Raw genomic sequence first — 12,698 nt, 5'->3', positions numbered from 1 at the left:
GCACGCACGGCCGGGGGTAGCTCCGCCCCCGAGCCGGCTCTCTGCCCGGCGTGCCCGCCCCTTGCTTGTAGCGCCGCCTACTAGCGGACAGCGGCGCCTGCGATCGGCGCACCCTATCTTTAGCATAGGGTGCGCAGATCGTGCGCAGGCCGTGCGCTAGTTGCGCTTTGACCTGCGCTGCGCACTTTTGACGGTGCGCCGTGCGCGCCAAAATCAAACTTTTCGGATTTTGGCGCGCACGGCGCACCGTCAAAAGTGCGCAGCGCAGGTCAAAGCGCAACTAGCGCACGATCTGCGCACCCTATGCTAAAGATAGGGTGCGCCGATCACAGGCGCCGCTGTCCGCTAGTAGGCGGCGCTACAAGCAAGGGGCGGGCACGCCGGGCAGAGCGCCGGCTCGGGGGCGGAGCTACCCCGGCCGTGCGTGCGCTTAAAAAGCGCTAATGTGAAACCGGCCTAAGCACATCAGGGGCTCTCCAAACGTGACATGGTGTCCGATCTGAATTCCAGCCAATTTTGCGTTGAAAAAGTCAAACGGCGCTCCTTTCCTTCTGAGCTCTGCCATGCGCCGAAACAGTGGTCCCCCTCCACATATTAGGTATCGGCGTACTCAGGACAAATTGCACAATAACTTTTGCAGTCCAATTTCTCCTGTTACCCTTGATAAAATAAAAAAATTGGACCTGAAGTAATTTTTTTGTGAAAAAAGATAAATGTTCATTTTTTTAACCATTCAAAAAATTCCTGTGAAGCACCTAAAGGGTTAATAAACTTCTTGAATATGGTTGAAGACCTTGAGGGGTGCAGTTTTTATAATGGTGTCACTTTTGGGTATTCTCTATCATATAGACCCCTCAAAGTGACTTCAAATGTGATGTGGTCCCTAAAAACAAAATGGTGTTGTAAAAATGAGAAATCGCTGGTCAACTTTTAACCCTTATAACTTCCTAACAAAAAGAAATTTTGGCCCAAATTGTGCTGATGCAAAGTAAACATGTGTGAAATGTTACTTAAGTTTTTTTGTGTGCCATATCTCTGTGATTTAAGGGCATAAAAATTCAAATTTGAAAAATTGCAGAATTTTCCAAATTTTCGCCAAATTTTCATTTTTTTCACAAATAAACGCAAGTTATATCAATGAAATTTTATCACTAACATGAAGTACAATATGTCACGAGAAAACAATGTCAGAATCACCGGGATCCAAGGAAGCGTTCCAGAGATATTACCTCATAAAAGGACAGTGGTCAGAATTGTAAAAATTGGTCCGGTCGTTAAAGTGCAAACCACCCTTGGGGGTTAAGGGGTTAATCAAGCAGCTTTCCATCACACAGAATCACTTCTCTTTATACAATGCTTCTAGCAAACAAATATGAAAGTCTCTTCGCAGACAATTTCTCTTCACACAGACCTATCTTTACACAGAGTAGCACAATATCATGGAGTTGCTAATACGCAACAATGATCACTCCTTGGCTGTCCTGACTGCCTCTATTCTCCCAACAGTCACTTCCCAGAAACAGCTGATCTTGGCAGCTTACAGTAAGTACTTCTTCCTGCAGGTCTTGGACACAATAACAACTTTCCCAGAATCCCCTGTGGCTGTGCTGACCACTTTCTGTCTCCTTTAACCACTTTAATGCTTCTAGTTGCTGGATGATTCTAAATCATCAGTGCAGCTTCTACTTGTCATACATATTTCTCTATATTCCATCTATTCTATTCTGACAGTTCGGGTTGTGAATTTACCGTACTTGGCTGATGAAATGTCTGGCTTCCTTTGAGATGTTTGTGTAAAAATCTGATGGCATATGCATGGTCCGTGTGCCGGGGGATTTTGTTCTTGCACCCATTGATTTGCATTGGCAAATCTTGTCTGATATACGTGGCCACTCGCAGCATGCTGTGATTTTATTCCTCAGTCCGATCTGAGCTGAGAAAAAAAATTGCAAATGATCATTGAATAATATTAGTCAGAATGCAATTCGATTTTTTTTTTTTTTTTTATCAGATTCCGCTCGTCCGATGAGAATCAGCCTTTCTAAGATTATCTCAGCACATGGACTTTTTTTAAAACATCCATTTGTGGAGCCTGTTGTTATTCTTAGACCTACTGATTAATATGTACTTTGTTCATGAGACAACCCTGTTAACAAAACAGAGCAGTGCTGTGAAAATATGAGCATACAAAGTAAATATGAGCAAGATATGTGGGTTTTATTTGTATGTAAAATTACTAAAAAGCATGTCACAAGTGTGGAAAAACCCATTAGATAATAAAAGCTTGTGATAACATGTTTTTTTTAAAGTCATCATAAAAAGACCAGACACAAAAAAACAGTGAAAAACTGATACAATTGTTTTGAAATACACCTATATTATGGTAACTCAAGAATTAAGTCTCTTACTTAGCAACAAGTTTGACATAGTTGTCATACTTGTTTAGAACTAAACCAACAGCAAAAAAGTACCGCAGAATATTTTATGTGACACATATAGCAATGCAATGCCCTCCATTCTCACACTGTCTGATCAATTGAGGAGCCTGCTGCTATAAGTCATAAGGTATGTACAACTATCTTGTAATTATTACCTGTAAAATGAAAATTTCTATAATTAGGGGAAAACAAGGGCTGGATACAAAGCTAAGAATGCCAATACAAGCTTGAAGGCTTTGTCCGGCTTCAAATTTCATGTGGCCATAGAGTGGCCTATAAGGTAACAACCACAGCTGTGACTCACCCTCCCTGGGTTTACTGCTGTCCCTATCGCTGTTCTGGCTTTACTTGATAGGTTACAGCCACAATGTCACATCCACTGTTGCCTTTAAGCTGTGCACTCTGTAAATGATAGTAGTAAAAATCTATAATTCCTTTCTTCAGCCTCATCATTAGTTTGTTTGAACTTTTTCCTTTCCTTTCGCACAGCTTAAAGGAAACACTAATCATGTTTATATCATGGATCACCGCTGCAGCAAATCACTGGATTCAGTGGTGATAGTAATGTAGATCACACAAGTTATAGAGCCTAGTGATTGCAGTGATAATGTGTGCTGAAAATTTGATGCCATTGCTGCTATCTGTCAATAAAGACCAAAGCAGAACTGGAGAAGCAGTGCAGGCCTTAAGGAGGGTAAGTAGCAGCTGTGATTGTTTTACAATTTGAAACTATTTCTAAACATTACTGTAAGGTAAACAGTGCCTTAGTGATGGGCGAGGGGCTTCTTTGTTCCCACACCCCAGCACCCTACAAATAAACTGTTCCTCAATTCCCATGTGCTGTGCGTGTGGTGCAGGACACTTATGTTTTGGCAGCAGGCTTTCTCTGTATCCAGGCTCCCGGATCCAGGAACATCCGAACACAAATCAGAGGACATTTGCTTCATAATCATCAGTTCAACTTTACTTAGCAGGCCATGTTCAATTGATGTTACAGGACAGTATGTTTCCATATTCTTTGTTCATTTGGCGTGAGCTATCCCTTTTCTTGATAGCTCCCGTGGCTCCTGGGATATTCTATCCAGCCCCGCAGCTCTCATGAGTCCAGTCCCCTTTTCTTTCACAAGTCTCCCCATCCAGCTTCCTCTTGTGGGAAGGGAATAACACTCTCACTTCCCAGTGTCTAGCTCTGGCCAAGGGCCCTGAACCTTTGGTGAGCATGCCATGTCTCTTGGTTTTGATGACCTCCCAAAATTTCCACAGCAGTCGAGCATAGTATGCCCCAGTGATCATGGTACCCTTTGCTAGGAAATCCATCAATACTACTCTGTGTTGGTCCCAAAATACTGTGAGCATGACCTTGCCTGCCGAGGGTGGGGCACATACCTTCTTTGGAGGCGGTGAGTCATGATGCTTCCATTGCATTGACTGGACTTTAGTCTCAGGATCATAGTGATGGACCCAGCTTTCATCCTGTGTGATCAGTCTGTTGAAAAAGTCCTCCTGGCTTCCATGTCACATCGTCAATAGAGCCTGATTGCATTCGACTAGTTCCTGCTTCTGGAAAGGTCTGAGTAGTAGGGGAACCCAGCAAGCAGATACCTTGAGCATGTGAGGATGGTCTTGGATCATCTTTTCCACGGATCCGACATCAATCTTGACATTTTGCGCTAGGTGGCGAATCGTTACGTGGCAATTTTTCAAAATGGTGACCTCCACTTGCTGGATGGTGTGTTCATCAATAGCAGAGTTGGGTCGCCCTGGAATTGGAGCTGTTTGCACCAAAGTCCAATGAAATTTGAAATGACGATGCCAGTTCTTGACTACATCATATGATGAGGAATCATTACCATAAACCTCTTTCATCTCATGGAACATCTCTTTTGATTTGCAGCCTTTCAAGTAAAGGAACTTGATGACTGCTGTATTTCGCTGGGTCCATTATCAAACCTCACGCTACTTCAGCACCTGTAAAATCAAGACCATTATCAGTTCTGAGTTGCAAATTGGCACAAAATTAACCCCCCAAAACAAAGAAAATACATAAAGGAAAACAGAACTAAAGACGTATTTTTCCCAGCATGCTATTACTAACTCCCTGACATAGTGGTTATGAAGGACTCTATTATAACCTGTGTCTTTAGTGTAAAATTCACAATTTATATACTCAGAGAACATCTCCTGTTAAATATACCAATGTTTTTATAGACTTAAAGGAATTGTCATTATTAAAATAGCGGGATTGTGTATCCAACAGAACGATTTTGAATTAGCAATGGATAAAATTTAACTTTTAATCAAGGTCCCAATAAAAATAAATATAAATAACATCACCCTTGCGAAAAACGCAAAAAACAAAAAACCACAAAAAACGTGAAGACACACAAATAAGATAAAAATACTCACAGGTATAACCTGCCTAAAAATGAGTAATAAGGCCTCTCATAATATGATAGGTGTTCTTTTTGGTTTTTAGTTATCAGATGAAACCACCATAATCAAAAATGCATAGCTGCGGTCAATTAATGAAGTCCATACCTGTGGATTAGACCATCAAAACATTTACCAACATCACATGGGGTTAAGAGCGTACCTATAAATATTCTTATACAGACCAACAAATAGTTATTCCCTTTGTACCATGTGGAACAACAGTAGCGTTAACACATAGGCATATGTCTTTTATGTATATATAAACGATTCCTGCATGAACGCTACTGAATGCATAAAAAAGCACTCCATAAAGTAGCAAGAGGCCAGTATATTATTTCTGAAAGATGCAGCTTATAGACAAAGGCAGTAATGAGGGGAGAGTATTGCAAGAGTCACACTATAGGAACCATGCTGCCTCCCTAATCAGTGAGCATTCCAAGTGACCATAAGAAATTCAAAATCAGCAATGCAATATTAACACATACTATTGCGGCTTACTGTATTGTCAGATCTCACCCAATATTGAGAGGTCCAGTCCTTCCAATGTTCTTTATCGTGACCATAGGACCATATTAGTCGGTACCCAATACTGTCTGCCTTGAGTGTTGCGCCTCCCGACGCGCTTCAGCTAAAACTATTTTAACCACAAGAGCGGAGGGATCACGGTAAGGCAGCCAAATGTTTTGCTAAACTCCCCTGATGAGTATACTATAACCAAATGCATCGGGAGACGCAACACTCAAGGCAGACAGTATTGGGTACCAACTAAGCAGCCATTTATTTAACATAAATAAACATTACAGTAAATCACAACCCAGAGGGGCGGTCCTCGAAGCCCGAAACCAAAAATTCCATGATGTTAACCATCCCATCTGGCCTCAGGTCGAGTTCTTTACCTCCTGTCGTAAAGCACCAGCTCAGAGGCACCAAAACAACCCGCCTGTCCAGAACCATTAGCCTCTCCCAGATCCGTTTTCCCATCCTCAGGATACCCAAAATGGTCGTCCACTTAAGCCCACTCTGGAGGGAGTCCAGGACCCCATTCCGATCCCCCCCCAGAGCGTCCAGCCGCACCAACTTCGAGGACCACCCCCGCGCCACCAACACAAATGTTTTGACCTCCGTCTCAAACATTTGTGTCCCTCCACACCTGCAAGCCTTTTTCAATGCCTTCTTGCACCGCTAGACACCACATATCCAACCCCACGGCATTGAGATGAATTCCGTCTTTCCTCCAGAACTCCCCTTGTCCCGACTCCAGATCCAAATGACGCACAACGATTGCCCCGTTTCGTGCCATGAAATGAGAAACCGCCCTATTCACTTTAATTCTGGCCCTATTAACGCCCTGAGCAGACCAAGCCCCATGCCAGACTTTCCTTGGGATAATATCCGACCAAATTATCAATAACCTAGGGAACATAGCCCACAGGCACAGCACGTCAAATTTGATGTCGCTAATCAATTCGTGGCATGGCCGCTTTCCTAAATCGTTACCCCCTAAGTGTATTACCAGTAAATCTGGGGGGTGATCAAGTCTTACGAATCTGTGGAATTCCGGCAAAAGCTGTTTCCAGACCATGCCCCGCTTTCCGGTCCATCTCACGACGGCTGCATCACGAAGCACACATAGCTGTCTCCCGTCTGGACGAACTGCGCTCTCATTGCCGCCCAGAAAACGAAAGCGTGCCCCATGATCCAACAGAGGAGATGTGCGAACTCTGAAAAGAAACAACATGTATCAACCACAACAAGGAATCACCATTGAATGCAAAAAACGCCGTGCTCAGACCAAAATAGGGCGAACATAAGAGCAAAACCTTACTGATTCCCAACACCCGATCCTCTTAACCACCTCTTCGCCCAAACCTCTTTTTGCCTCTTCCGTGGCTGCTCCAATGCGAAAGGAATTGCCACTAAAGTTTTTGGACGGAATACCCCCTTTTACCAAGCACGTTCGAAAAACTGTCACAAACTGATAAACTGATAGCGCGACAAAAACGAACCATCCTCGTGAAGCAGAAGAGGAGAATACGGAACTCTCACTTCCCCCAAAAAATTTTTTAAACATGTAACCGGACACATGGGGGAACCCCTGACCTCGAAAAGAACAATCTTGCATCCTTTTCCCATTTTATCCATTTTCGATATCCAAATTAATATAACTAATCTATCCCCATAAACCTCCACATCCTGCCTCAAAAGACCAGCTTTCCTTTTTGTGGATGGACTAACCAATTCCCCAATCTGAAAAGCCCCGAAAAAAGCCAAAGAAAACGCTGCTCTGAAGAGAGCCCTTTCCCACTGAGAAAAACAGACTGAACCTAACTGGCCTTCCAAAATTAACAATATTTCATATGATACAGGCCGTCTCCCATCCACAGATTTCCAGCCCTTCCGCCAACCTTTTATCGCTTGTTGTACCAAAAAATTCTTCATCAAATCCCGCAAGCCTCTAAATTTAAAGCCGAACACCAAATCAGACATGAAATTATTAATTTTTGACACAGACCAACCTGACTCCCAACCGTGCCCCACAAGCATCAATAGCTTACTTTCCTCATCCAACTCATCGCTCAAGGAAGACTTCCATTCTTCCCAAACGCTCCAAAATTTCCTGTAATGGGCCCAAGTGCCTTCCGACAATGATCTGGCTAACAGTTCCCTTACCGCGCCAACGGGAGGTTCCATAACTCTGCAGTACACCTCAACCCCCTTGGTGCCGACTGGGGGGACAGTTCCCGAAAACGATCCCACTGTGAAGTGAAAAGAGCATCAAGGATAGGAAACTTGACTTCAGAAACAACCTCCGAAACAACCCACAAATTATTACTTAAGCCTAACTAAACCAAATGTTGCAGCATCCTCACGACAGCACCCTCCGAGGAAGACAAGGAGTTCAGGGCCCTCACCGTGCCCACCGATTCACACCTGAAGCAAATCTTTTTGTTCTGAATTCTCGACCCCCATAATGACAATGCGACAATTATGGGGAATATCTCATGAACCACCTGACTAGATGACAAACCCAACTCCTTCCATGTTTGCGGCCAAGCCTCAATTAGCCATTCTCCCTGAAAAAATGTACAAAAACCATTGCCATCCGACAGGCCCACCAAAAGACCCAGCTCCTCAACTAATAGGACCGGTGCAATCCACATAGACCTGCCATTGTAAGAATCAAGGAACAATGCCCAAACTCTCAAATCATCGCGAACTTCCTTCTTCAGTCTAGGATAATGGTTCGGAGATCGAACCCCAACCGTCGCCAACGACAACCTGCGACTAAAGGCCCTCCCCATGGGCATGGGTAAGCAAAATTCAACTTGCCCAGCAGGGACTGCACTTCCCGTAAAGTTGCCTTCTTCAAATCGCTAACCCGGTGAACCTCCACCCTCATCTCCACCACCTTATCCATTGGTAACCTGCATTCCATTTTTAGAGAGTCAAATTCGATGCCCAGGAAACTCAACGAGGTAACCGGGCCTACGGTCTTGTCCTGTGCCAATGGGATTCCAAAACATTTAGCCAAACTCTCCATGGTACGCAACAACGAACTGTTAGTACTCTGCGCTGGAACGATGAACAAGAAGTCATCGAGATAATGAATACATGACTTCAGGCCAGACACTTCCCTCACTGTCCACTCCAGAAATGTGTTGAATGCCTCAAAGTAAGAACATGATAATGAACAGCCCATCGGCAAACAATGATCCACATAGAAACCCCCATTCCAAAAACAACCAAGAAGGTGCATACTATCCGGGTGAACTGGCAACAACCGGAAAGCCAATTCAATATCCGTCTTTGCCAGCCATGAACCTTTTCCACAAGCACGAACCCAATACAAAGCAGCATCGAAGGATGTATACATCACCAAACACAGCTGCGGGTCTATCCCGTCGTTTAACGAAGAACCATTCGGAAACAAGAGGTGATGAATGAGCCTAAACTTGTTAGGTTCCTTCTTCGGAACGACAACCAATGGGGAAACTCGTAAATTTGCTAACGGAACTGCATCAAAGGGGCCCGCCATTCTACCCAGCAAAACTTCCTTGGATAACTTTTCGGACACCACCTCGGGAAACTGAAGGGCAGATTTCAGATTTTTAGTAGACAATTTAATCTCAACATCAACGCTAAGAATCTTAAAACCATCCCTAAAACCATCCCTTAATAACAACGCTGCCGACCTATCAGGATACTCATTTAGAAAGTGTTCCATCTCTTCCAGACGTACCGGTGTCACTCCTTTTTTCAGTACCATCTGAACCCCATTTTTTTCCAGCTTTGAAGCATTTCGATACGCCGTGGCTACCCCCACATGAGGAACACTCATGTCTAAACTTACATTTCGTTCCGAATCTGCAGGAACCATCATTAAAGGCGAAGCACAGTCCCTTTTGCATTGACACCGAGTGTCCGGACTGTCCTGAACCCCCGGTGCCCCCTTGACACCCCTGATAACTCTGGCCCGCTCTAGGCGGAGCCATCACCCTCATCCACAAAGCTATGTCCCTATGCTCCCAACGGATGTTAGGTCTAACCGCTTTCCTTTGATGAAACTGTTCATCGTACCGCAACCAACCCTGCCCCCCATAAACCCTGTACGCTTCTCCAATTGCATCCATATAAGAAAATAGGCCCGAACAATTGTCCGGAGACTTCTCCCCTATCACACTAGCCAGTATAGCGAACGTTTGCAACCAATTTGAAAAAGTTCTGGGAATTAGACGAAATCTCCTCCTATCCTCATCCTCCTTCTTACTGTCTTCCCTTCTCATTCTATCTAGGTTGAAACGTTCTAAAGGAGGTAGGGAGAATATCTCAACATATTCCCCCTTCCAAATCTTTTCCCTAACCTCGGCCTTCAAATGCGTGCCTAGGGGGCCCTCGAAGCAAATGTAAACTTCACCTTTCGCTGCATCGCCAATCGAAACATCTTCATCTTTCTCTTTCTCGGCTACATCTAACGATGTGGCTCCTGGACCCTGCACCCCTAACCCCTCGCCGACAGCTGCCGAGTTGCTAACCGAGCCGGAAGCACTTACCCCTGCTAATGAGCCTGGCAAAATTGACCCCATAGGTTGGCCCTGGCTCCCGGACTCCCTATCACCACCCAACCAAGCTGACGCTGGCGAAACCCCAACCGGCACGTTACTCAAATCCCAGGAATGAACTAGCTCTCGTAAGCCATGTAAAAAGTAACCTGCTCCCATATTAGCTTCCCCAGCTGACCCGACATTACCTCTGCTATCCCGTAAAGACAAAGAAGGGTTCACATTCTGATCATTATAAGCCTCACCTCGCTGCCTGGGTGCTGTGGTTCCAGCAGCCGAAGATCCGGGGTCCAGACGCGAAGAGACCGCTCCCATCCCTGGACCGATCGCCGGCTCATTTAGCAGGTCGCCGTCCTCCATCGAATCCTGCTGCGATGTACCCCTCTGCGACAGCATCCGGCTTCCTGGACCGAGTCCTGGGAGGCCAGCTGGTTGCTGCCCGATTCCTTGGCATCCTTCAGCGCCCATGCGTCCATTTGGACCTCTTCCTTCACTTCCCCACGGAGATGCCGGCTGCTGCTGACTCATCCCAGACCACCCCTATACTGCTAACCTCAGCGCAGCCCCGGGCGTCCCTCCCCCCTAAGCCAGCTGAATGCTGCACGTGATGATGAGCTACTCCAGAGCTGCTATGTCTACCATAGCCTCTCTCCCTCCCCCCAGGCCAGCCAAATGCTGCCCGTGGTGTTGAGCTCCTATTCAGCTGTCCTGTGGCACATGGTACCTTTCTCCTCACCTCCCCTGGACGGCCAAATACTGCCTGTCCTCTCCAGGCCCCCTGTGCTCCCATGGCCACTACATACTCTGCTAGTCTCCCCCATATGCACAGGGGGCCGCTGACTTTCAACCCCCGCACCCCCTGTACTTCCCATATGAACGCAGCCCCTGCGCTCTCTCCCCCCGGGGCTTCTGAGTACTGACAGGCAGCTGGCGATGAAGGAATCCCTGCTGTGAGCGGGTGAGCGGTGCTACTGCGGCTGCAGCTGCTGACATGGAGCGCCAGCGATCCTGGCCCCCGTTCCCCCGGTACCTCCGACTGTAAGTGCAGAGCGGGCACTGCGTTAGCCTACAGCCCCGCAGCCCCCCCGGCCCGGCCACCGGTCTCTGTACCTCTGGCGGCCTGTGCTCCCAGCCAGTGGGCGGGGCTACGACACCTCGCTTCCCGGCTGGATTCACGCTGAGAGGCCTGCGTCGCAGGCCCCGCCGACTCTCTGTGCCTCCTCTCCCACGCCGAGCAGAACCCGTTCCTTGGTGTTTTCCCGCCGTACCAGGCCCCGGATCCTTATTCCCAGCTGCATTGTGAGGAGGGGGAGCCGATACTCCCCCCCGTTGCAGGCCCCGCCTACCAGCAGGATTCCTCCCGGCTCTTTGCCTGCGAGCACCAGGCCTGCAGCTCGCAGCTTGTACCGGAGGGTCCCTGGAGGGGCTCCTAATGCGGCGCCCGGCCCAAGGGGTGGGATCAGGACTAAGGCGCACCGGAAGCCTAGATCTCCGTGGCCGGTGTTCCTCTGGTTGGGGTTGAGGGGACCCCGCCACCCCTTGGAGCAGACCCTGGACTGAAGACTACAACTAATCAGCACCCCGGGAACCCGCGGCATCCCTCAGCATCTGGAGAATGGACTCAATCTCCATAATGACAAGTATCTCAGATTCCTATTGCTGTTAATGTGTATCCAAAATGGTTGTCCCTCTAAAATGGCTTCCCCTCTTTATACTAACAGCCCGTGACCCCCCCACACCATGTGACCCTCCCACGTCTTAGCCCAGCCCATCCATGCCAGCACAGAAAGATTAACCCCTTATTCTCTCTTCCATTCACCAACTACCCCCGTATCTACTTCCCTCTCTACCCTGTCATGCCGGCCTCCCTTTTACGACCTCCAGCCTAGTACGGCCTCACTATTTGTTGGTCTGTATAAGAATATTTATAGGTACTCTCTTAACCCCATGTGATGTTGGTAAATGTTTTGATGGTCTAATCCACATGTGTGGACTTCATTAATTGACCACAGCTATGCATTTTTTGACTATGGTGGTTTCATCTGATCACTAAAAACCAAAAAAGCACCTATCATATTATGAGAGGCCTTATTACTCATTTTTAGGCAGGTCATACCTGTGAGTATTTTTATCTTATTTGTGTGTCTTCACGTTTTTTGCGGTTTTTTGTTTTTTGAGTTTTTCACAAGGGTGATGTTATTTATATTTATTTTTATTGGGACCTTGATTAAAAGTTAAATTTTATCCATTGTTAAAGGAATTGTCCAGTCTAAATAAAAATTCTCTCCTGGGCGATGGCCATGGGCTGCTCTGGTGGATGTGACTTTGACAGGGCCGGACTAGCCATCTTGCAATTCTGGCAAATGCCAGAAGGGCCTGTCTGTTTGTAGGCTGCCTTGCCTGCTATGTTGTTAACAGAGTCGGTGTTCTCAAGATACCCATACTGTTAAGAGTTGTGATGGAGCACAAAGTCTCTGACTCCATTACTTACCCCATCAGGCCACGGGTATCATTAGAAATATTGGTCTTGTAGTAAATCTGAATCTCAACCTCTCCAAAACTGAACTTCTTCTGCTCCCGCCGTCTACTAACCTCCCTAAATCTGACATTTCCCTCTCCGTGGGTGGTACCACAATAACACCCCGGCAGCAGGTGCGCTGTCTGGGTGTTATGTTTGACACCAATCTCTCCTTTACATCCCATATACAATCCCTTGCCCGCTCTTGCCGCTTACACCTAAAGAACATCTCTAGAATCCGCCCTTTTC

At 46.5% G+C, this 12,698-nt stretch overlaps 1 protein-coding gene across 4 annotated transcripts in view; it reads right to left on the bottom strand.

Annotated features, from left to right (window-relative positions):
* Nucleotides 1-2,196: 2,196 nt before the first annotated feature.
* The window catches only part of LOC141091295 (uncharacterized), a 52,154-nt gene continuing 41,652 nt past the window's right edge, over nt 2,197-12,698 (bottom strand). For 3 of the 4 annotated variants that reach the window (XR_012232476.1, XR_012232477.1, XR_012232478.1), the window contains one exon: nt 2,197-4,406. Coding sequence is in view for 1 of the 4 variants with exons in the window: in XM_073576783.1 (XP_073432884.1) it covers nt 8,098-9,252 (1,155 nt within the window). In the remaining 3 variants the exon portion in view is untranslated. Of the gene's footprint in view, nt 4,407-4,844; nt 4,977-6,414; nt 11,650-12,698 lie in introns of those variants that run through there. The other variant, XM_073576783.1, reaches the window with a different exon arrangement.

Source organism: Dendrobates tinctorius, unplaced genomic scaffold (genome assembly GCF_039654945.1).
Source record: "Dendrobates tinctorius isolate UK_male_01 unplaced genomic scaffold, ASM3965494v1 ptg000051l, whole genome shotgun sequence".
In the NCBI taxonomy this organism is placed as follows: domain Eukaryota; kingdom Metazoa; phylum Chordata; class Amphibia; order Anura; family Dendrobatidae; genus Dendrobates; species Dendrobates tinctorius.
Note: the sequence above shows the minus strand (reverse complement) of the source record. Positions and strands in the feature narration are given on the sequence as shown.